Source organism: Carettochelys insculpta, chromosome 8, assembly GCF_033958435.1.
Source record: "Carettochelys insculpta isolate YL-2023 chromosome 8, ASM3395843v1, whole genome shotgun sequence".
NCBI lineage: Eukaryota > Metazoa > Chordata > Testudines > Carettochelyidae > Carettochelys > Carettochelys insculpta.
The window spans coordinates 16,072,430-16,098,822 of NC_134144.1; the positions used below are offsets into that span (position 1 = coordinate 16,072,430).

Genomic DNA, 26,393 nt, shown 5'->3' on the forward strand with positions numbered 1-26,393 from the left:
GCAGCTCCAAGCCCCTTTGAAATGCTGGGCCCCCCTATGCAATTGTCCCCCTTAACTACATCTGTCAGAGGGCCTGCTCCAAGCCACCAACTTCTGCCCTTTATTTTCAGCTTCCTCATTCAACTCAGGCGTAGTTTGACTTCTACATTGTTGGGGTAGCTCCAGTTTGATTGATAGAACTATATATGTGTGCAAATTCTCTGAGGCTTGCATTTTTTGGGACGGCAGTGCTCTCACCTGCAAACTATACCCATGCACTCCTCAGCAGATCCTGCTCCTTGTCACCAGTCTCCTCTGTAGAGTTCCTGTCCCTTGTCTCTAACTCCCTCATACACATACTTCAGACTCAGTCCTGTGATTTCCAGTGCTCCAGCCCACACAGACCTGCTCCCTTGCTGCCTGATTCATGCTCCTCCCCGCCACCCCCACAGAGCCTGCTGAAGCCCGTGATGTTTTTATATTTGTTATTTCAAAGGAGCACTGATGGTGTATCTAACTGCAAATACTGCTACTTTGTGCATAACAAGGAAAGACATTTACCTTGTGTATTTCATTCAGGAAGCACCAAGGAAAGTCAATGCCTTTAAACTCTGGGGTCTTCAGGGTTATGGAGTCAGCTTTGTAACCTTGAAGAAGTTGCATACCTGAGCAGTGGCAGCATGTAGGTCTATTTTCCCCATGTCTAGGCTCTGGGAGTGGTTAATATATAAGAAGCTGTAAAGAATAATACTCTGACGATCCAGTTCCACAAGCTGACATACTTAGGGTACTGTGAAATATTCATTGCCAATAAAAAAAAAGTTCTTATGGATTTTTTTTCTTTTGAGATGACCAGCTGTCTTCATACACATCAGTAACTACACGGCTAGTACTCAGTAGGACCACTTCTTGAATGCCTCTGAAAATTAAGGACATTTAGCACATCCCACACTCAGGACTTTTAGTTTATAACAGTAGAATTACACATTATTACAAAAATTTAGAATATGCATTACAATTAGTAAAAGTGGGTTCACAATAGATATTCCAACAATTAAGATGTTATGGTGTTATCCTCCAATGTCACAATTCCAGACTACTTTAACAGTTATTAAATCATACTTCTACATAATTCATCTAATAACAACACCAGTAACAAAAGAAAGCACAAGATAATACCATTAAGAAATTAAAATAATCTCGCAATTATTTTAATAATCCTTATGTACAAAATGCCATGAGAAAATTCAGATTTCCCTTGCAACCGAGTCATAAATACAAATTAATCAAGAATAGTGCCCTCCAAAATGTATATATAAAATGGCAGGTTTTAGTTCATCTACACCCAGCCATCTGGCTCGTGATAGAGTATTGTAATCAGATACAAAACTATGGCGCATCAGGTATCACTCTGTGTAAATGTGAGCCATGACTGTATTGCATTGATAAGTTAATGGGAAGGGGTTTTCTAAGTGCACTGTCTAATAAGCATCTCGAATCATTAGGTAGGCACTTCCTACCTACTGAATGACTATTAGAGCACGCCTCATTATTTTTACTTTAGTTTTTCAAAAACTCTTTTTAAAAAAGTGTTGCGTACCCTTATGCACTGTATCCTTCATCTGTGAAAAGTAGTTCTTACTAACTGAATGGAAAAACAGATTTGTAGATAGCATGAATCAAAGGGTTCAGTCGCAATGAGTCCTGTTGAAAATTCCAGCTTACTCTTTTAAAAGAGATCCTTGTTGCTCAAGTCTTTTCAAAAGATATCCACCTCAGAGTCATCAGTAGTGTCTTCACTTTTAGCAACTGCATAAAACATTATTAAACAAAGATAACATTTCTTTGGATGATTGAAACTGGTTGCAGCAAATCTTACTTAGATGCATATAGGTCCTGTTCATTTTGATATTTTCAAGCAGGCTGCTGTCCTGCAGCCTGCTCTTTAACTTGTTTTCTTATCAAGTTTATTAGTGAGACTATGCATCCACAGATGGAGTTCTGAAGAGCAAGGTGAGAAGGGCAATGGCAAATAATCCTAGCTCAGCACAATTGTTATCACCAACTTCATCTGTTTTTTGCACTTCTAGCAAGAACTGTTCTATCTGGCTATCTTCTGTGTTTGTCTATGAGGCTGCATACAGATTTCTCCACTGCTTTTTCAATTTGGTATGATCCGCTATACATAGGGACACAAAAGGGTTGAGAAATCAGGTTGTGTAGGATTTAGACCAACTGAAGAGCTCTGAGTGAGCACTTGAGAGAGTCTAGATTAGGGGTCAGCAACCCTTCCAAAGTGAAATGCTGAAATTTGACCTTTTGACCTCTATGAATGGACCAAGTGCCAGTGATATTTTTTAAGTAACTAACAGTCCTTCTTACAATAGCTTCACTAATAAATAAATTAAGATGCAGAGCTATACCATTAGGTGCTAGCATTAGCTGGTCTTTTGTTAATCCACAGGCAGCATGGTTTTGAACAAACTCCCAGCGTCATGGGGGATTAGGGGCAGGTCTGAGCCCCTGTCTCATATGCAGATGAAAATTGGCTCTGACCCCCAACTCTGTGTTCCTGACCCCTGATTTAGGTGATAGTCACATTAAAAATCCCTAGAAAGAGAACAGACTCTAAGCTCCATATAGATCAAGACACATTAATTTGTCAGTAAAAGATCCTGCACTTTATCCCTGCTATTTTCAGCTTTTATTTTAATTTCCTCCTGTCTATGTGTGATTTTTGCTTTGGACTCTCAATATTGTTTGGTTTGGTCTTTGACTGATCTACAAAGCCCTGTAAATCTGGGGATTTATATCCACATACCATTTTTTGCAGATTGCAAATCAAATGTAAATATAAATCTTGTATCTAGAGCCCTACATATCTGTGGATATCTTCTTTATACCCCCAGACAGCATACAGATACAATTTTATATCGGTGCAAGGCGTATACACTTGCTTCGTTGATTTTCAAAAGGCATTTGACAGTATAGATCAGAAGGTGACTTGGGCGATGTTGGAGTCATACAGAGTGGATAGCAGACTTATATGGTTGTTGAAAGACATCAATGATAATGCGGAGGCAGCGGTGAGAACATGCGGGGAGTTGGGAAGTTTGTTGAAAACAAGTAGAGGTAAAAGACAAGGATATCCAATATCGCTAAGTATCTTTCATCGCACATCTGGAGGGAGCGATGGACAAGATCAAGGAAGAGGTAAAAGGTATATCTGTGCACGGGAAAAGAATTAACAACTTGAGGTTCGCAGATGATATAGTTATTGAGGAAGATGAGGAGAAGCTAGGGAAAACAGTGCGGGTGTTAAATGAAGAAGGGAAACAGTATGAACTGATTATGAACATCGATAAAACAAAAACAATGGTATTTGGATATAAAGAAATAGGAAGGAAGATCAGTGTGGATGGCATTGAACTAGAAAATGAGAGAAGTTCTCATATCTGGGGAGCAACATAACGTATGAACTAGACTGTAAGAAGGAAATAGTGACTAGAACAGCGAAAGTAAGAGCAAGTTTGAAGGCGATGGATAAGATCTGGAAAAGCAAAGCAATTAGCTTAAGAATGAAGCTGGGTGTCTTGAAAATGTATGTATTCAGCAGTAGGTTGTACGGATGTGAGACATGGGTGATAAAAGATTCGAAAAGAAGAATATTGGCGTTCGAAAGGAGTTGTTATAGAAAGATTCTGAGAATAGGATGGATGCAGAAGGTCACCAATGAGGAATTATATAGGAAGATACAGCTGAAAGAGAACCTGCTGCAGAAGGTTATAAAACGGAAGCTACAACTATTTGGACATATTTGCAGAATGAACGATGAACGAAAAATCAAGACCCTAGTATTCGGCATAATGGATGGTTCGACTAGAGAGGCAGACCCCACAGAGAATGGATAGATGATGTAGTAGATTGGTGCGGAGCTAGTTACAGAAATTAAGCCACTCTGCACTGGATAGGGAAAGATGGAAGGAAATAGTGAGAGAGGCATCAGACACCAACGGGTGCTGAGCCCATGGTTATTGATGATGATGATGCAAAGCTCTACGAAACTATTCCAGCAGGGAAGTTCCACAGTTAAAGTGCTTTAAAAAAATTATATCACAGTATTCTAATAACCAAGAGAGAGTTTTTTCGTTTTATTTAAATCTGGTTTTTCCTTTTTCTAAAAAATAAACTACCACCCTGATCCTATAAAACCAAACTACAGCATACATTTTCACAAAGAAAAGTTGACTGAAAAGTTAAGAGATTCATTTCAAACTTCTGATTTTACAAGAATGCTTTTCTGAATAATTTAAGTGGGCAAAGAGTGACTCCTATTGGCATTCACAGGGATGATTATATGTGATAGTAGATAATTACTGTTTACAAATCACTGCATTTTTAATATGCTGTATTCAAAAATATGCTGGTTCTATAGAGATAGTTGAATAATGGAGCTGTATGGGATGCTCCACTGACAGCAAAAACAGTAATAAAGCAGTTTTTCTTTAATAAGACTTTCAGAGTGCCTTCCATTTAATGGATTGCTTTACAAATAATTTTCACTGTTATAGCAGATTGCAAATCCTTATTGTATTGCAGATCAACACAATTCTGTGAAGCAGGGCAATGGGACAGGTCAATAACCATTCTGTTTCAAGGTGATACAAATTGGTGGTAAACGTGGAAGTGAAGTGCAGATTTCCTGTCTTCTCCTCCTATGCTTTAGTCATAAAACAATAATGGCAACGAAGGGTCCTGTGGCACCTTATAGACTAACAAAAGTTTTGAGCTCAAAACTTTTCTGTTAGTCTATAAGGTGCCACAGGACCCTCCGTTGCTGTTACAGATCCAGACTAACACGGCTACCCCTCCGATACTTAAAACAATGATAGAAAGTGTTAAGAGCTTCATTAGCATGTATGTGGGGATTTCAGAGCATTGAGCCCCCTGGTGGGGCAAAGATGGAATAAAGTCATCCCACACTATTAAATCATGTATTTAATTGTGAAAATATGTACAACACTGGCAAAATTTAATATAGAAGTGTAAGCTAAGAAAGGTAGTTTAGAGCTGTTATCTGAAATTGAGCCAGCTACTAAGCTTAGGGAGGATTAATGACCAACCAGAGATTGGCAGAAAGCAGCACATTTATTACACTTATAAGTAAGCTTGAGAAAGTTGGGGAAGGGGGTCACATTCGCAGCCACACATCCATACTCAAGCTCCCAGGCACTGGAGATGTCAGGATTCTCTCAGGACAGGCACAGCACTGGAGATATCCTTCCGAGGCATGACGGAATGCAATGTGGCAGATCATTGGCCAGGCAGTCTGGGCAAAGGGCCTTCCCAGGAGGTGCAATCTGGTGAGCATGCTCCTAGAGCATCGGGCTCCTTCCCCTTTTAAGGACCTGCTCCTCCTGGTCTGCGGCTAGAGGTGACTTGGCCATGCCTGGTTGGCCAAATCCCACCTCAGGCAGTTCTCATGTATGAAAACAAAAAAGCAGTCCAGTAGCACTTTAAAGACTAACAAAATAATAACAGATCTGAAGAAGTGGGTCTGTTTCATGAACGCTCATCACCTAATACATTATTTTGTTACTCTTTAAAGTGCTACTGGACTGCTTTTTTGTTTTGATGGTATATAGACTAGCATGGCTATCTCTCTGTAACTATTTCCATGTATGGGGCATGTGATTGCTGCCTCATCAGGGTCCCAGATGCTTTGTCTGCCTGGGAGTTCTGATCTCCCAGCTGCTCAGACAGCCCATTCATCTCACTACATATTTCAGGAGAGGGTGGAGGAAAAGCCATCTCACAGGCAGTCAGTGAGAGACAGGAGGGTAGAGGTGTAACAGGCATTTCAGACGTACATTTTAGACATAGATCACTGCTGCTCCTACAACTAGAGCATTACCTCTCACAAAAGGAGACAGCAATGAAGCTGGATTTTGTTCAATTAATGGAAGGTCAGTTAGAATTTGAAAGCAAAGCTAGACCTTTACATTTTAGATGGAATTTGAACATATCAAAACCATTAGACAAGCTTTCAGGTGAAACAAAAACTGATTAGAAGCACGGACTATTCAATGGAAAAGACACTGTAAGTTTTGGAAGCATTATTGCATCTATTTATAGGAAGAGGCAGCAGAGGCATGAAATTCTTGCTAAGAGCTCTTCAGATGCCTGCACTACAATGTTTCAAAGGTTAGGCTGAATTTAGGAGACTAGGGATCCACTTCTTACTCCATCAGATGCTTCCAATGTGACCATAAGCAAGTTACTTATTGGCTATGTCTACACGTGCCCCAAACTTCGAAATGGCCACGCAAATGGACATTTCGAAGTTTACTAATGAAGCGCTGAAATGCACATTCAGCGCTTCATTAGCATGCGGGCGGCGGCAGCGCTTCGAAATTGACGCGCCTTGCCGCCGCGCGGCGCGTCCAGACGGGGCTCCTTTTCGAAAGGAAGCCACCTACTTCGAAGTCCCCTTATACCCATGAGCTCATGGAAATAAGGGGACTTCGAAATAGGCGGGGCCTTTTCAAAAAGGAGCCCTGTCTGGACACGCCGCGCGGCAGCAAGGCGCATCAATTTCGAAGCGCTGCTGCCGCCCACATGCTAATGAAGCGCTGAATATGCATTTCAGCGCTTCATTAGTAAACTTCGAAATGTCCATTTGCATGGACATTTCGAAGTTTGGGGCACGTGTAGACACGGCCATTGTGTGGCAAGGGTTCTCAAACTGGGGGTCCTGACCCCCTACGGCTCACAGATTTATTATGTGGGTCCCTGCTTCAGCTCCAGCATGTAAAATAATGTTAAATATTACAATGTGCTTTTAATCTACAATGGGAATTGCACTCAGAGGCCTGCAGTGTGAAAAGGGACATCAATACAAATGCTTGAGAACCGCTGGTATGTGGCTATCATACAGTGTCATGGAAACATCCTATATCAACAGAAGGGATTTCTCCACCAGAGTTGTCAATCCACCTCTCTGTGATGATTCTACAACAGGGGTTAGATCAACCCAACTACATCAGCATGATGTGAAATTGTTCTTAGCCCTGACCAAGGCAATGAAGTCAATCTAGGCTTGTCTCTGTGCCTCAGTCTACTGTCAGCATAAAGTGATACAGAGCACTTTCCTAACTCTGAGGGGCACCGTGGAGACTGCCACACTGAAAACTGAGGCACAGACTGGCTCTAGGGCACCATATGTGGGAGGAAGGAGGAAGAAGGGAAGATTTAGGCTAGACCCACAGAATATTCCATTTTCCCCTTAGGAAATATGGGCACCCTAATTTTATCCAACAAGATTGCTGGTCCAAATAGATGGATTTCAAAATATGCCAGGGAATTGTCTATATCTGCGAAGAGAAAGCTTCTGTCACTCAAAAGACAAACACAGCAACTTGGGCATGCGGAAAGTTAGGTTGTTAGCTCTCTTTGCAATTTGCTAGGTTGCCAAGCCTCCATAATTGTTCTGGGATCTCCAGGAATTACAGATTAATCTTTAATTAACAAGTACATCACATGATGAAACCTTCTGGGGTACATCCAACCACAACTGGTAATCCTAGAAAGCAAATTACATCAGACATCTTCAGGGGATTGGGTCATTTCATGCTTCTTTGCAAGATACAAAAGAGGCCTGAGGATTTGATTTTGATTTTTACTTCAAAGACATGCTTGTCCAGTTAGCTTTTATATTAGCGGTTATTTTGTTTTTTTCCTGAAAATTATGGATTGCTGGATAATTATCAGACAGTGATACCACGGAAGTGAAGTTGCAGCTAGACGGGGTTTTAATTCGGGCTCAGTTCTTCATTAGAAGATCTTTTCAACTCAGACACCTTACAATTTCTCATGCGAATTCTGCAACTTCAATACCCACTAAGAAATTAGGCCTTAATCATACAAAAATTTCTGCACACATTTCTTTTTGTGCACTATGAACAATACCACGGAAGCCAATGGAACTAGTACCACTCACAGTGTGGAAGAGTCCAGTACATGATTAACTCCTCAGAGGTGCAGGATCTGAGAGGAGATCTGCTTTAGGATCTCTTGATGGTACAGTAAAAGCTGCAGTACCAGGCCCCAGAACATCCTGAAACCAGCTAGGAGAGGCCTCTGGCTCTACCATCCCCTCAGTGGTCGGAGCTAGGAAGAGCTCCATCCGGCGCGGGCTGCCTGTCACTGCTCAGCAGAGGCTGAGGAGCTGGGGGAATGCCTGAGGCCAAGAATTTCTCTTCTGCACATGAGGTCTCCCACTGCGCCTGTGCAGGTGTCACCCCGCAGCGCGCCTGCGCAGTGAGCCTGTGGCTACGAGCGTGGCTAAACTGACGTAATTGCGCATGCGCAGCGAGCTTCCCCTTCCCTCCGCCCCTGGTAGCGGAAGTGGCTGGGGAGCGGGGGGAGGGGGACTGGTCGCTCCAGTTCCGTCTCGGTGTTGTTTGCGCTGCACAAAATGGCGAAGATCGCTAAGACCCACGAAGGTGAGAAACGGAGCCACCCGCTCGGGTCTGTGCGCGCGCGCGCATCTGCCCCCTCCCCCCGGCCCTGCTGCTCGCTTGGCCTGCGCGCCGGGCCTCGTTGAGCGTGTGGGGAGCGGCGAGCCGCGCAGGCCGCGGCGGGCGGTGGGCAGGGTCGGTGTGTAATGGCGTCTCTGCCTGAGTCTCCTCCGTGCCTCCTGTGAGCCCTCGGGCCGGGCCGCCGCGCTGCGAGGGAAGGTTAGCGCCCAGCGCGGGCGGGTGGAGAGGGGGTGCGAAGCCGGCGCGGGGGCTGCCACCATCGCTTCGTTTTGTGACGGTGGCGTCTGGGCCGCGAGCCCCCGGCCCGCCTCGGGTCGGAGCCCCGCTCTGCCCCGCGCGGTCGCCTTCCCGGCTGTGTGGCGAGCCCAGCCACGTGCGGCTCCTTGCTGGGTACGAGGCAGTGACAGGAACCCTGCCTGGCTCGCCTCGTCCTCCCGCTCACGCGGGGTATTGTCGCCGACGGATTCAGAGATGTATCAGAGCCTGGTGGCGGTGTCCCACTTTACAGATGGCTGCAGGGCAAGTCTGGAGATACTGATTAAATATTGCCCGATATAGTTTACTCTCCTTTCAGGCCAGAGACTAGTAGTTGATAACACTATTAACCACTAGATTTCCTTGAGTAATTTTTCTCACTTGATTTCCAGATCAGTTGTTATAATGTAGATGATATTGGGTTGCTAGGGAGAATAAGATACTTGTGTACATATTGCCAATGTGTAATGTTTTTCTTGAAATACTGTTATTCACTGTGCTCACTTGAGGCTATACAGTGATTTGTCATGTCCTGATGAGCCCAGTTTTACTTGGTCGGCCTATGGTTGACTTCATGGATGCTCTGAGTGGGTATAAAAAGATCTGTTTAAGCACGATCAGTTAGCAGGATTGTGCCCTTAATTTGTCATAGTGGTTACTGCTTTTATAAATGTTTTGGAGGCTTATTTGTAATCAGATTAATTACTTCACAACTGAGCCTATACAAAAACTGCACTTACAGGATGCTGTCTGCATATTTCCTGTTCCTGAAATAGCTTTAAAACAAATTGTGAGACAACTGATGAAGCAGGGGTATTTACTAGCCCATCACCCATCTGAACAGTTTGTTTGAAATGACTACCTGACTCTCAAAATGCAGGGCGTTGATCTGCCAGAATTGTTTGTGCTACCAGACTTCATCACTGTACAGTAAACCCTCATGATACGCGTATCCAGGTTGTGTGTGTCTTGGGTAGACACAACTGCTGTCCATGATAAGAGCGCAAAACTGTCAGCGGCAGCAGCTGAGAATCGGGCTGCCATCCCTGACAGGAGCAGTTTCCCAGTCCTTGGAGTGATGGGGACCTGAGAACCAGGCAGCAGCCTGGCTCCCAGCTGCTTGCTGTGCCAAAAAACTGAAGAGGGCAGCAGGAGTGGAGGGGAGTTGGGAGCCAGACTGCCCCTAGTTCAGGGCTCCCCTCCACTGGCTGGATCCAGGAAACTGACCAAGGCTGTACCCCTGGTCAGTTTCCCAGCTCTGCAAGGGGAAGGGAGCTGGGAGCCAGGTTGCTGTTGAATTTCCAGCTCCTCACTGCTTAGGGGACCTGGGAAACTGGCTAGCTATGAGCTGGTCAGTTTCGTTGGCCCCACAAGCACTGCCCCCTAGTTGGTCACCATTCTGGGAGCCAGGAAACTGACCAGCCCTCATGAGCTGGTCAGGTTTCTGGCTCCTGCAAGCTCAGGGAGTCAGGAATCAGGCAGCAATACTATAATAATTTTGCTACCCGGTGGTTGTGATGCTGGACCCTAGGACAGCACACATACGTTAGTACTAAATTATATGCAAATGATAAATTAAGAGTTTTCCATTTCAGAGGAACCTGAGTGCATAAATATTAGCTCTTAATGGTTCAGGAGCTGCAGATCTGATTCCAGTTTAGGGGACAAAGCATCTCAAAAGGGATATTGTCTTTCTTCACCGAAGAGCTCTTTCTAATGTTTGCACTGAGTTTGTGCACTGTAAAATACATGACTTGTGTATTTGGGTGAAGTGAGCTTGTAATTATTACACCTTACTGGGTAGCATGGGGTGTAGGTCATTTATTGAGATTATCTGTATCTATGTCACTGAATAAGTTCCTGGCAATTTAAGGGGCCTTGAATGTTGATGCACCTCAGTCCTTGTATTCTCTGTCCATGAGTTTCCTGTGAGCTTCCTGTGAGCTGTAATACCTTGGTCTAATTTTACTTGGCCAGTTTAGTATGTGGATGGTGGGGTGGCCTTGATGCACAGGCTGAATGATATGGTGGTCCCTTTTGGACTTAAATTGTATGACTGTCAAGGCTCGGTTACAGCACCATAGCTATGTGAGTATAGGTTCATAGTGTAGATGCACCGTGACAGAATGGGGGTTTTCCGTTGCTGTAGAAATGCCAGCTCTTTTCTGTGGGTCACCATAGATGACAAGTATTAGAGGGGTGGCCGAGTTAGTCTGTATCTTCAAAAACAGCAAGAAGTCCTATGGCACCTCATAGACTTACAGATATTTTGGAGGATAAGGTTTTGTGGGAAAAGATGCTTCATCAGACCCACAGGACCACTTGTTGTTTCAGCAGAGATGTAGCTCTTGGGGCTGTGGACAATGTTCCCTCTGCTATTTTTATGTGTAATGTGCACCGATATGGAGATAGTGTGTATCTAATCATCTCTATTGATGAACATAACAAAATTCATTCTGCACATAGATGATATGTGGCAGGAGTGGGGTGAGAGGTACAGAGTGTAGGAGAGGGCTCTGGGCTGGGGCCCACAGCAAGAAGTTGGTGTGGGGGTGCAGGGCAGTAGTGAGGGTTCAGGGTGGCTGAGGATTCGGCTGTGGGGTACAGAAGGGAGCTAGGATTGGGAAGAGTGCTCAGGGATGGCGCTTGCTCTAGTTTGGGGTGTGGGATCTAGGAGAGAGTTCAGGTGGGAAAAGCCTGAGGACAGGTGGGGTCTGAGGGGGTTAGAGACTAAAGGTCTGGCAGGGGGACTCAGGGCTGTTGTGCAGGGTCCGGAATGAGCTCTGGGATGGGGGTTGGGGCTCAGGTGCTTACCTAGGGCAATTCCTGTTTGGTGAAGGTGTGGAACAGCTAGCTCCATGCAGGTTGAGCTCACCTACAGGCACCATCCTCTGCACTTTGTATTGGTTGGGAATCTTGTCCAATAGGAGCTGCAGGTGTCATGTCTCCAGATGAGAGCAATGCGGAGAAAGAAATTCCCAGAGCTCGGGGCCCCATGGGAGGTAGGGGTGGGAATGTCAGCACTGTAACCATGCTCTGATTTTTCTCCATCATGTAGACATGACAGTCGCGCAGTCATACAACTCCAGCCTCTTGCCTGGAAGGGCTGACCCAGAACATGGACTTTATTGGCTGTAACCCCTGAAGCCCGTTACTTAATCCGGCCCTGCTGTTGGAAGTGGAATAGTTCATCTTTTCTCTAGCCACAATAGCTTCCTGCAGGGCTTACTGTGGCTGGAGGAGCATGCCTTCCCCCCTCACCAGCTGCAGAAGGAAGACACTGCAGCTGTGGGAGAGGCACCTCTCCCCCAGCCCTGGCAATCTTGAATCCCTTTATGGGGCTTATCAGGAAGGTGCACAGCTGTGGAGCTTACAGGTAACCCTGCTGGTGGGTTGTTCAGACTTCTGAGTGCTTTAGGCGTGTCTGTCTAACTTTTAAGTATGGATAGAGAACTATCCACAATAACCTCAAGATTTCTCTCCTGATTAGTTGGGGGCTAATTTAGCTACAGCTAATCAGGAAAGAGGTCTTGAGGTTATTGTGGATAGTTCTCTGAAACCATCTAAGCAGTGTGCAGTGGCAGTCAAAAAGTAAATAGGATGTTAGGAATTATTAAAAAAGGGATAGTAAATAAGACAAAGAATATTTTAATGCCCCTTTATAAAACTATGGTGCACCCACATCTTGAATACTGCATACAGATGTGGTCTCTCACCTCACCTCTAGAAAAGGGCAACTGAAATGGTTAGGGGTTTGGAACGGGTCCCATATGAGGAGAGGTTAAAGAAACTGGGATTTTTCAGTTTAGAAAAGAGGAGACTGAGGGGGGATATGATAGAGGTATATAAAATCCTGAGTGATGTGGAGAGGGTAAATAAAGAAAAGTTATTTACTTGTTCCCATAATATAAGAACTGGAGGACACCAAATGAAATTAGTGGGCAGCAGGTTTAAAATTAATAAAAGTTCTCTTTCACACAGTGCACAGTTAACCTGTGACGCTCCTTGCCAGAGGAGGCTGTGAAGGTTGGGGCTATAAGAGTGTTCAAAGAAAAGCTAGATAAATTCATGGAGGTTAGACCCATGAAAGGCTATTAGCCAGGGAATAGGAATGGTGTCCTGGCCTCTGTCTGTCAGAGGCTGGAGATGGATGGCAGGAGACAAGTCACTTGATTATTGTCTTTGGTCCACCCCCTCCAGTGCACCTGGCACTGGCCACTGTCAGCAGATGGGATGCTGGGATAGATGGACCTTTGGTCTGACCCAGTAATGGCCATTCTTACATTCTTATGTTATGTTCTTATCAGACCTATCACTGTGCAGAAAATCTGAGTTCCAGAAGTTGCCAGGGCTGCTGAGTTTCTTCGGTGTCTTCTCATAATTGCAATTTACCAAAAATGGTAAAAATACAAATATAAATTATTTTCTTGAAACCATGTATGGGCTTAATTTAGCCAGCTTCATACTCCACTGGCTTTAAAGAGACTGTGGACTCAGCATGAGTGTGTTTGCAGAGTTTTAGTCTAACTGCCAAGGTGTTAGCGTTGGATCACAAATTAATACAGCCCTGCACGTCCAAAGATGCCCACTTTTTGACTGTGGGTATCTGCTGGATGCACATATATACTGCCCATATTTTTAAGAATTGGATGCAACTGGTGATGCAAATTTTGTATTTGCACAGGGTTCTACAGATGAAACAAGTTTGTTTTATGCTAGTTCTCATAACACATTGTCAATAACAACTACATTCCTGTTTTGGAAATACTTCTTCAGTAATATCTTCAGTGATACAACTGTGGAGGATTGTATTACATACCTAAATGTTCCAGGAAGGATGTCTGGGGAAAAAAAATTGTAAAGCAATTTTCCAGGGATTTTAAAGGGAAGCTGCCGGGTATTAATAGTTGACTTATGTATGAGCTCCTAAAAGTCCTTCACTAGAAACAAAAGTGAAATTGAATAACTGTGCTCAGCATCCAAGTTAATTTTCTTAGACACTTGAAAGTTAGCTTGATTTTACTTTGTGTGTCTGTGTGGGCCAAGATTTCAGATTTTAAAATAAGTTTTACAAAACGTAATACCTAGTACCTTGTGATGAGAAGAGAGTTTAAATTACAGGTTGAACCTCTCTAGTCTGGCACCCTTGGGACCTGACCAGTGCCAAACGAGATTTTGCTGAACCACAGGTAATCAGTAGGTCTAGCAGCATTACCAACACTTCCACTGCTTATTGGGCTCATAGAAGACATTCAGGAGTAAATTACCACTAAATTGTACCCCAGAACCCTTGGACCCAGGTCCAGCGGCTGTAAACAGACTTTATGGGACTATGGGAAACTTGGCCACACGTGTAAGTGGTCATCCATCTTACTAAAATTATGATGGATTATGGATGTTGCTAAATGAGAATGTGCTGAACTAGAGAGGTTCAACTTGTAAGCAATTTTTAGTTTGGTTTTTAACAATTTTACAAGGTTTCTGACCCAGCATAGAGTCTGATGCAAGATAATAGAAAAATGTAACTGGCAAATATATTTATCCTGCAAAGTAGAAATGAAATGAAAAGCAGTACTAAAGAACACAAATAGCAAAAGGTTTTCAAAATTCTTTCACCATTAATTACCCTAAGATGATATACAATGGATAGTGCATCTTTAAACTGAGCATTAGACCACTTGTGGTCATTACAAATGCTTCTTGGATTTCTGCAAGGGTGGTGTATAACACCCAGTGTTAGGGTCAAGTATTGGGTTTTGTAATTGTTTGGCCTGCTGAATTTGCCTCCTTCAGTTTTTAAATTCTAATCTATTTAGGATTAATCATAAGATCTCAGAACTGGAAGGGACCTTGACAGGTCATCAAATCTAGTCCCCCTGTCCTCCGGCAGGACCAGGCACCAATCATCTCTGATGCTCTTTAAATATCTCCAATGATAGAGATTCCACATTCTCCTCAGGCAGTTTATTCCACTGTTTAACCACTATGACAGTTAGGACTTTTTCCTAATGTCCAATCTAAACTTCTGTTGCTGCCATTTAAGCTTTTTATTCCAACATCAGAAGTCAAGGAGTGTAATTTTGCTTCCCCTCCTTCACTTCAACTTCAGGCAGTCTGAAAAGGAAACTAAACACTTCTGCTGACTCTTCCCACAAAACGCCATTTCTTTTCCCAAATCCCTGAACTCAACTACTTAATTCTCCCCCTCTTGACAGCTGGGTGAAGGAGATTATTTAACTTCTCTGCTCTCTTGGTTATTGATGAGACAGGTGTGTTCTTAAAATCTCTTTGAAATGAAGTACAATAGGAGTGCAAGTATAGCTGTAAGTTTTTTGTGGGGATTTCTGTCCTCTTTGCTGTTGAAACCACATCTTTGTTATCACTTGGGCATATTTTGAGCAATTGTAATATTAATTTCTAATTATGAGTTTAATTTTTGGTGTGGCATTATAAGACAGGAACATACTATAATTCTATTTGAAATTATAGCTTCTTACTGGGGCCAAAATAATTACTTATTTTTTGTTTGCTGTTTGGTTGGGAAAATAAAGGACTTGTATATTTGGTATTTCTAGAGGCAGTGAGTGTTCAGCATTGTTGTAGTTTTATTATCATGCTAGTTGATTTATGGCCTGATCCTGCTTATATCAAAGATGGAGGAAAAGCTCCTGTTCATTTCAATTGAAGCATGACTGTCGTTTCTCTTTAGCCAGAATGATAGTAGGCATTTGAAGTTGCAGATGCAAGTCAAGTGTCAGGAGCTAAGATTCGTGAACTGCCAAGCTGAATGAAAAACATTTTTTTTTTCTAAAGCTTGGCAGACAGTGAAGTGGTGATAGATTTCAGTCACTGCTAAGGTGGTTTTATTTATAGCTGTTTCCTTTTCTGTCATCAAACAAAAAACAAGATAAATATTTTATTTTTAACAATTCACAGACAGAAAATTCTCTTAATGCACAGTTAAAGGACCGTTTTAGTAGCCTTCTGAAACACTGACTTCAGCAAAATACAGATTTCTGAATGCCGAGAAAGAGTGTTAAATGCAATTATAGAATGAAGCACCTTGGCAGAGCTGTGTGGTTTGGTTTTTGGAGGGAGAGGTGGGAGGCAGGGATTGGGAAACATGCCTCAGTCCTCTCAAATGTGTGAAGAGCTCTCAGATGTGTGCATTGAGAGATCGGATAGGCTTACTTTCACAAACCAAAGCAGTGATTTCAATTACTCTGTGCAAGGCCTCAATTTACATAACTGATTTTACTCACTTTCCATTTTTTAACATACTTTCTTTATTTTAAAAAAAAAACGGTGCTTTCTCATTCTCAGGAAGGGGGCGTTACTCTGAAAGCTCGTGACCTAATACATTTGTTAGTCTCTAAGGTGCCATAGTACAGTAATGTCTCAGAGTGCGCGACCCTGCTCTTACGCGTCTGACCCTGACCCCACCCCCTGTCCCGGTTTAAACCACCTGCAAGCAGCTCTGGTTCAAGCCGCCCCGTGCAGCTCTGGTGCAACCCCCCGGCTGGTTCACAGGCTGCCTGCCTACCCACCCCACACAGCTCCAGTGCAACCCCCCTGCCAGCTTGCAAGCTAGCTGCCCGCCCGCCCTCCCTGCGTAGCTCCAGAGTGACCTCCCTACTGGGTCACAAGCTAGCTGCCTACCTGCTTGCCCGCCCATCCTGCATGGCTCCAGTGCAACCTCCCTGCCAGCTCACAAGATGGTGACAGCACCACCCCCTGCCAGCCCAGCGCGTGGCTCCATTGCGACCTCCCCCTGCCAGCTCACAAGCTGCCCACCCACCATGGCGGTGGTGCAGCCCGCCCTGCCAGCTCACCACCCAGGCATGGCTCCAGTTCCAGCTCAGCTCCTCACGGGTGCTCAACTCCACCCCTCACCCCCTTGCAGCCCTAACCCACCCCAGTGTTAATGTGCCGAATTTGAATATAAAAGACAGCTCGGCTGTTTCTCTTTCAATAGCGGTGCGAAATTTTTTTTTCAGTAACATGCATACTCTTAAGTCATTAACAGAATGGCCCATTCCATTAAAACGTGGTTTGAACCGGGATGGGAATTTTCTGAGTCACTGCAGAGACTCGTCTGCATACTTGGCTTAATCTAATTCTTGACCTTCCCCCACCCCCCTACTCTCTGATTTGCTCACCTTGATCATTTTTTTTCTGATTTGTCCTCCTTGCTTACTGTTTTTGGTTCTCTGTGTGCCTTAAATATTGAGTCTGTTCTGGTCTGGCTATGGTCTGAAGAAGTGGGTCTGTCCCACTAAAGCTCACCTAATAAATTATTTTGCTAGTCTTTAAAGTGCTACTTGACTGCTTTTTGTTTTGATAGTGCATAGACTAGCACAGCTCCCTCTCTGTTACTATTGATACTTCCAGATTTTTATTAATTTTGCATTTCTAGTACATTAGAAAATGAACGCTATATTACTCATTTACAGGCCAGTTAACTTTTTCCTTATGATTTGTGTCAAGCTGTGTTACAATGATAACTGAAGGTGAATATGCTACACAGCATATAAAATTATTTTTAATAAACAAAACCTTAAATGCTTTGGAAACTAAAATTTCTCGTGTCAAAACATCTTTTACTTTTGTAATTAAATCATAATATTCAGACTTAACATATTTTGTATAAATTTTAGGTGTAATTTTTAAACACATTTGTTTATAAAAAACTTAGATTTTAGATATGAAAATCAGAAAAATCTTAGTGAATTAAAGTCAAATTTTAATATTTTTTAGCAAAATCCTGGACTGTGCTCCCTTATGGGTTGTGAGTATCTGGATACAGGGAATTTCTTGTCATGGGTTTTGTCAACAGTTATGTGAGAAACTGCACATGGTCAGAGGGTTTTATGAAGATTAAGTGGAAGTATAGTGTTAGAGGCCAATGTATCTATATACGTAAGAGTGCTGGTGTTGTAAAATGTAACAAATGTGGTGTTTTCTGTGGAGTAGACTAAGTGTTTCAGTATTGGTAGCACCTGTTCATTACGCTAGAAAAGCAGAGTGTGAGTATCAATATGGTGGGTGTTTTGGGGCATTACTCCGAGGGCAGAGTTAAGGACATGTGCCATAATTCTTTGTTTCCTGCTATTCAGAAGCTTGTGTGCTGAACTTGAATTGCTGGAATGGCATGAGCTACTTACTGGGCAAGCTCAATTCTGTTAACAAAGTCTTGTCAGTGAATTTCTTAGGGTTGTTTTTGCTTTTTCCCTTTTTTTTAACAGAAAAAAACATTGGTAGGCGTTAATGATCTTTTTGTCAATGGTAATATAAGTATGTAGCTCTACTGAGGCCCGGCAAAGATAATATCTAGATATTATGTATCAGTTTTCATCTGCAGGTCTCTTTCAAAACTTAGGCACAGCACAGTGAATTGAGCCACCATGCTAGTGGCCAAAATGGGAACAGAGCCCTGGCTTTGAGTTCCAGTCCATTGTTCTCCTCTTAGGCCACATAACTGCTATGAGATTGCAAAGTCCCCCACCCTCCATACACTTCATTATAGTGGAATGGGGATAATAGTTGTACTTGGAAATATTTGGGATGTATAGTAAGGGGGCTAGCGGGAGAAATGTGACATGGTTTATGCCTAAAACTTATTTTTATTACATGCAAATTACAATAATGTCAAGTGTGTGAAAGGAGGCTGTTTTATGTTTTCATCCTCCCTTTCAGTCTCTGCAACGTACAGCCCACCTTTGCCATTTGTAACTTACTCTTCCTTTTGGTGTCCTATTAAGCCATTTATGGGCCAGGAGTGCACAAAAAAAACATTGGTAGAATCTCTGAACCTTAACACAAGCTGTGTTTTTCCAGGAGGACTGTATCTCAAGAACCTCTTGCTCAAGTGACACAAAATTTGGATATGTTAGCCAAATTTCACAAGTAAGAATGTGTATTTTAGATTACGTGGTATAATCACCTCTTAAACAGGGAAGTCTTCTCAATCTTAACTGCTTTGGAGGTGATATTCCATTATAATGTCGTTTGAAATTTATCATCATTATCTGCTTTGCTCTATTCAGATTTCCAGCACAGGATAATTAAGATATAATAGGTGGCTCTTAGAATTGGAAGGTAGTCCATTGAGCTCAGTGTTTTAGTTTCCAGAGAGCACCTCATGGAGATGAATGCAGCCTGAAAGAGTAGCTGTGAGACATGTTAACTTCTGTGTTCATTTCAGGACTAGTTTACACTACACAATTACGTCAACCTAAATTACATTGGCATACGGCTACAGCAGTACTTGAATTGCTTTTGAAGGTCCACGCAAGAAAAATCTTGTGTCTAGGGTAACAAGATATCCCAATATTCGGGGCTTTGTGTTATGCAGTGTGTACCTCTCTAATCTGGCACCTTTGGATCTGACTAATGCCAGGCAGGGGAATTTGCCAGACCAGGGGATGTCTGTATTCTCTAGCTCATTACCAACACTTCCACTGCTTACTAGGCTCTTAGAAGACAATGACAGCACAGAACACTGAGAGCCAGGAGCAATAGCTATGAGCAAACTTTATGGGACCATAGGAAACTTGGTCACCCCATGATAAGTGGTAATCCAGCTAACTAAAATCATGCTGGATTACAGATGTTGCCAGATGAGAGAGTTCTGGATTAAAGAGGTTCAACCTCTATGTGCAGTTATATCTCTTTGCCCCCCAGCCTTCTGGGAAAGAGAGGGTCCTGATTTTTCACACTTGATATCCAGTTACTCTTTTTTGTGTCGGCGGTGCATGTCCTCACTAGTAGCATTTGCATCGATGCAGAGAGCAGTGTCCATAGGGAGCTATCTCACTGTGCAACTTACCACCATTTGGTGCAGCGTGTTTTGGGAGGAGTTGGCAATGTATCATGGGGCCAAAGGAGTCACTTGGTGCCGAACGGCAACATGATTTCACCGTCTCATCATCTTTGTCCCATAAGGTTTTGTGCCTCTTTTCCAAATGCCTGCAAACCTGCGTATCCCTCATGGATCCTGCACAACTCTACTGTTGAGATGAGTGCTGCAAGCATGGGGACCTGATTTTATCTTGCAGTGTTGTCTGCTCACAATACTGAAAAAGGGGAAAAAAAAATTCCAGTGGTTAGGGCCACTTCCTGCATCCTACATAATATCTGTGAAGCAAAAGGGAAAAGGTTTCTACCAGGAGGGAAGATGGTGGTAGAATATCTGTCCTGATTTAGAGCAGCTGAATATTAGTACTGTAAGAAGAGCTTAACACACAGGTATTCATTGCAGTGAGGCAAGACCTTTTCCTTAATGAGCTCCAGTAATGTGTGCAGCTATACTTTGCTCACCTAGAACTGCTTTTCTGCTCCCCGGTATGAATGAACCTTGTAATGAGTGCTGTGTCTATAGTAATATTATATTGTAAATGAACCTATTATTATTATCCTTAATGGCGTCAGCCCTATTTAACATATGTTGTGAACGACAAAGATGATTTGTTTCCAAAAATTCACTTTTTTATGTCATACCCATGAAAACAGATGCATTTGTAACCGAATAAAAATAACTAATGGGAAAAGGGTTAGTGAGTGTCATTTACTATCTGAGAGAAGTAGCGGAGGGGTAGCCATGTTAGTCTGGATCTGTAACAGCAACAAAGGGTCCTGTGGCACCTTATAGACTAACAGAAAAGTTTTGAGCATGAGCTTTTGTGAGCACAGACACCCGCAGCTCAGGCTTAAACAAAGACTGTGAATGGCTGGCGAAATACAAAAGCAGCTTCCCCTCCCTTGGTGGTCACACCTCCAGATCAACTGCTGGTAGTAAGCCTCACCCTTCTTTACTGAGCTAACCTTGTTATCCCCAGCCTTGCTCTGGCTTATTTATACCTGGCCCTGCAGATTTCCATGACCAGCATCTGATGAAGTGAGTCTGTGCTCACGAAAGCTCATGCTCAAAACTTTTCTGTTAGTCTGTAAGGTGCCACAGGACCCTTCGTTGCTATCTGAGAGAAATGTTGCACAAATGAGGCCATTTTAGACATGGTCATACCCTTGGTTTAACCTGGAGTGAGCAAACTTTTTGGCCTCTTGACCGCATAAGTGTTGCAAAATTGTAAGGAGACCTTGGCAGGGGAGGCTTTACCCCACCAAACAGGCTAGTGTGGCCTACCCTCTATCTGACTTTCCACACTCTGTCCACCTCCCACCCCCCCCAGACCCTCACCCCATATCCAATCCCTCATCATCCCTGTTCGCAACCACCTTCCCCCGGGACCTGTCACTCCCTATCGAGCCTTGCAGCTTCCCAGAACCCTCCTTGCCCTATCCAACCTCCCCACTCCCTGAGTGCCCACCAGGGACCCATCACTCCCTGCCAACTTCCTCCTGATCTCTCCCCACTGATTGTGCTGCCCAGCACACTGGGACAGGAGGTGCTGCAGCTGGACTGCCTGGCCAGAGCTCATAGCTCACAGCTGTGCTACCTAGATCAGGGATGCACAAAGTGAGGGGTGACCCCCTCAGGGGAGTATGAAATTGCATAAGGGGGGGCGCAGCATGATCGTTGGCTGGGTCTCAGGCTCATCCATCTAATTAAAAATGTCGAATTATGTTACTGTTCATGGGTGTGTGTGTATATTCACATTTATGAACGGATTAATAAAGCTTTTACTTTCTACCTACTTATTTTCTTAAACGTGCTGGAAGATTCCCCCCGCAATTAACATAAGTGAAATTTCCATTGGTTTGGATCATGCTAGGTTGCGGTGGGAGGGGTCTGCTAATTGCAGGGACAAAAAGTGAGGCCCAATGAGAAGTTTGGTCACCCCGACCTAGAGCTTCAGCTTTGGCACTGGCAGTGGTTCTCAGCCTTTTCCAGACAGGGACCCATTTTGACAATTTAGGAAGACTTGGTGACCCAAGACAATTCAGAAACCGGGGGGAAGACAGTGCAGTAATTAGCTAATTTTGCACCTGCAGCAAGAATGTAAAATTGTACCCCCTCATTTTTGTATATTTATAAGTTATTTCATAGAAAAGGGGAAATATATTAATAAAATAACAGTACAGTTACTGTAGTTAATCAGAGTTGTGGTGGTAGAAGGACACTCATCCCCAAACTGCTCCCCATGGCTTAAACCCCACAATCAGGGGCTTGGAGTCACACTCAGGGAGTTGGAGTCACTCAGGCTGGAGAGGCCAAGGGGAGTCACACTCAGGAGCTAAGAGAGTAACATGTAGGCACTGGGGGCAGCTAGAGGGGGCTAGGGAGTTGCACTCAGGCTGGAGGGGGCCTGGGTATTGCACTCAGGGGCTAGGAGAGTCACACCTACAGTCTGGAGGGGGCTAGAGGAGTCACTTAGGATCTTGAGGGGGCGAGGGGAGTCTCACTCAGGGGCTAGGAGTCACTCGGGCTGGAGGGGCCTGGGGTGCTCGGGCTGCAGGGGGCTAGGAATGTCCCACTTGGGCTAGGAATCAGGCTCGAGGGGCCTGGGGTGTCACACTCAGGGAGCGGGCTGGAGGGGTCTAGGGAAGTCACACTCAGGCTGGAGGGGGCTAGGGAAGTCACACTCAGGGTCTAGGGAAGTCACACTTGGGCTGGAGGGGGCTAGAGCAGTCACACTCAGGAGCTGGAGGGAGCTAAGGGAGGCATAGGGACCCCCAGCCACCCCATCTGGAAGCCAGCTGGGGCATGGCACAGCATCCCAGCCAGCAGCGCCAGCCACAGGAACCCCGCTGGGTGCTGGGGATCCCCTGACCTGTGCGGCCCTGGACTGGCAGTTCTAGCTGGGTGTGGGAGCGGGGGAACCCCCGGCAGGAGCGCGGAGCTCTGGCCAGCTCTCAGCCCCCAATCCTAGGTTTAAGCCTGCCAACTCCACTTCCACCATCTGCCTTATGGCTTCCTAGTTGTATGCCCTTTAACATTTTCACATGTAGCTGGGCAGTTCCCTGCCCTGTATGGCTGAAAAGGTACTTAATTTAATTGATTGGTTTAACTGCCTGACCACTGTTAAGCCAGTTAAGAAGTTGAGTACCATTTCAATGTGAATGGCTTCTTAAGAGCGACCTGGGGAGCTGCCCAGCCCAGCCTATGACCCTTCTCAAATGTAAGGGTCACAACCCATAGGTTGGGAGACCCTGTCTGAGAGGCTGTAGGGAAGAGGGGACATAAGGAGAGGAGCTGGGGCTAGACAGATGGATCAGCCTGGGGCGGCTGTTTGCCCTTCTGGGTCAGCCCTTAGATCTGATCATATAGAATTGATAGAGTCTGTCAGCCTTAAGAACAGGCTTTTGATGGCCTAAATCTCAGAAATTTGTCTCACTAACTTATGCCCCTCTGAAGTACACCAAGTGGCAAGGCATTTGGATTTTAAAGAACTGACCTTTAGACTGAAAAAAGTTCTTAACTATACCTGCAGTGTAATTGTCCATGAGGTAACTTGGCATGTGTAATCCAGTTTTAATCATCTGAATTGAATAATTTATTAAAAGGGTTCTGATTATATTAAACAATTCAAGAGATCTTTGTATAAATACAGATCATGGATTGAGGAATGGGCTTAGTTTCTGCTGTCCACATTTTAATTGATTTTTCCCAAAACATTTTGCGGAGCAAAGAAAATCTTAGCAGTAAAAGGATATAGTTTATTTATAAATCACAGTATATGAAGTAGAACTATTATTTCAATGTAAGAAAAATATTTTTCAATACTTGTAAATATTATTCTATTATAACTATACATGAGAGATGCTGCCATCTGAGAATCAGTTTGGAACAGGGATTATAAAATATCAGTCTTATCTATGTAAAGTTGAATATTGCTGTTTTGTTTTCTGGATTTTTCTATATCTCAACACTTATCACACTTGTAACTTTCCTTTGAAAACCAAGCAGGTAAGAATACTAAAATTTATGATTTCCTCATAGATATTGAAGCACAAATTCGAGAAATTCAAGGAAAAAAGGCTGCCCTTGATGAAGCTCAGGGAGTAGGCCTTGATTCCACAGGATATTATGATCAAGAGATTTATGGTGGCAGTGACAGCAGGTTTGCTGGCTATGTGACTTCTATTGCAGCAACTGAACTCGAAGATGTAAGTAAAAACGTACTCTCTGATATAGGGAAAGTAATCCAGATAATCCAGGTCTTGATTTTGTTTCTCTGAATATTTTTAAATTAGTTTAAATAAAGAAAAATAAAAAGCAGATTTCTTCACAGATTGAATATTTAATCTTAAAATTTCAAACCAAGTAAAATTTAAAATTTGAGTTTATATTGACCAGGGTGGTCCGATATCTATAAATTATAAAGTAGGCCATGTAGTTCAGTGGTGTTCAATAGGAATTCAAAGATTGCAATACTTGTGGCTGTCATCTTTTCATATTCACTGTATTATATTATACAAAACTTGCACTTGCAGCCTCCCCATCCCCCGACCACTCTAAATAAATTCTGCCTCTTCTAAATAAATGCCCTCTCCCACAGCCAGGCACCCTCAGCCTCCCCATTGTAATTCAGTGCCAGTGACTCACCGGAGCCACCACCACGCACTTCTCCCACCAAGCGGTGGGACATGGAGCGGGTGGATGGCACTCCCCGCATGTGGATCTCAGGAGGAGCCATGTTTAAAGGCTCTAAGAGCCGCACGTGGCTTGAGACACGCAAGGCAGCCAACCCCATATTTGCTGCAATGCAGTGTCATATTCGCCACATGTGGTGAGTAGTGAACTCATATGGACACCCCAATGTAGTTTAATAATCGTGGTATAACCTTTAAAAGATTATACTAGATATGGGAAAGAGTAAACAAAACAAAATTAAGCCAACATATGTAATTCAAAAGTTGGTTATATAGTAAATATTTTGATACTTGATTTGCTTTTTTTGTCAAGTGCAATTAGATGTTATTAGAAGAGGTCAAAACCCCAGGCCTCCTAATAAAGGGGATAAAGTCAATTTAATATCTCTTGTGCATATGTTTCAGTTCAAATGTCTTACTTTGAATAGCTATTTAATAGTAGTATTAAAGTATTATTAACAGTGGCTACTGAACTGTAGCAGGGAATCTCAGTCATCCCTGTGATGCAGTGGGTCAGTGTGTTCGGCTGTTAACAGAGAGAATGGTGGTTCGAGCCCACCTGGGGAAGGTGATGTTAAGATTATACAGAGTATAGTTAGATTACTATATGTACACTGTAAATATTGTAGTTACTTTGCCCAGGAAAAGCTCTGATAATATTTTGTGTAGAATTATATTTATGAGTCAATAGCTATTGTTGAGTTGTCAGTTTCTTTTATAAGTTTTTGATTCCTTCTGCTGCAGCACATCAGAATTCCTTGCTGAAATTCATATGGCCATTTTATTTTCAGAATTTCAGATTGAGTTGCTTTTCTAGGAATTGTGTATCTTGGCGATTCTTCTATTACATGTGTCTGACATCTCAAGGTTCCAGCAATGGATACTGGAGATTATCCGGCACTTCTGTTTAAGAAGAATAGACAATATTCTTTACACTTGACAACACATGTGAGAGAGAACATGCGATGCCTGCATTTTGGCAAGCTGTGTTTTAATATCATGGGTCGCATCATCTAAGTACCAGTTTTTTGGGGTGTGTTTTTCTTTGTTTGTTTGGTTTGTTTGTTTTTTATTAGGTAAAACCGTGCCTTTCTGAGCTGAGGGTTGCAAAATAGAGTAAATGTTCCTGGTTCTATTTTGATACAGTGTAGAAATCTGTAGGTATCCAGTGTAAATCTTGCAACAAGCAGTTCAAAATAAGCAATAATTTTATTTTGAAAATTGTGTTGACAGGATGATGATGACTACTCCTCTACAAGTTTGCTTGGCCAGAAGAAGCCAGGTTACCATGCTCCAGTGGCATTACTCAATGACATACCACAGTCAACTGAACAGGTAATTTTTTGAATATATACAAGTATAGAAGAAATTGAATTTAGGTTTTTTGTGTGAGTGTTTTTGAATTCTATTAAAGCATTTTTACAGTCTAGTTTATTTTTTAAAGCTGATGCTGTATCTTTTATGTTCCATATTATAAGATCTCATACCATAGACATTACAGCCATTTGGAAAAATACATTAGTTCTTAGACTCAAAGTGGCGACTTTATTGATGACAGCTAAGGCTGATTATTGGAAACAGAGTCAAATGCTTGAATATCATTTTTATAATCAGGATTAAAAACTAGTTAAGCAGTTCATTTAAAGCACATTAATGTGGTTTTTTCAGGTGTCCACTGGACAGAAATTCACTGGTGGTAATCAACATTTCTAGTTGTAAAGAATGATTTCCCCTCCAATTTACTTAAGTTTTATGATTTGAGGCTGTAAAATAACTCCTAACCTATGAGACAATACTGAAAATCCACATGGGTTTATCTTTCTCATACTCATCAGGTATCTTTCAAATTGCTATTTTATATAATGGACTGACTAAAATATCCTTTACTCTAGTATGATCCCTTTGCTGAGCATCGTCCACAGAAGATTGCAGATCGAGAAGATGAATACAAAAAGCACAGGCGGATGATGATCATTTCTCCTGAGCGTCTTGATCCTTTTGCAGATGGTAATTGGTTTCACTTTTTTATAGGTCTTATCAAGCTTGCTGCCTTAAATTGTCTTTAGC

The 26,393-nt window shown here is 43.1% G+C and overlaps 1 protein-coding gene across 2 annotated transcripts in view; it reads left to right on the forward strand.

Moving 5' to 3' along the window:
- The first annotated feature begins 8,360 nt into the window (after positions 1–8,360).
- SF3B1 (splicing factor 3b subunit 1) overlaps positions 8,361–26,393 on the forward strand; it is a 52,776-nt gene continuing 34,743 nt past the window's right edge. For both annotated transcript variants that reach the window (XM_075000640.1, XM_075000642.1), the window contains exons 1-4: positions 8,361–8,483; positions 23,674–23,840; positions 25,560–25,661; positions 26,219–26,333. In XM_075000640.1, coding sequence (XP_074856741.1) covers positions 8,456–8,483; positions 23,674–23,840; positions 25,560–25,661; positions 26,219–26,333 — 412 coding nt within the window. In that variant the 5' untranslated portion in view covers positions 8,361–8,455. The remainder of the gene's footprint in view (positions 8,484–23,673; positions 23,841–25,559; positions 25,662–26,218; positions 26,334–26,393) is intronic.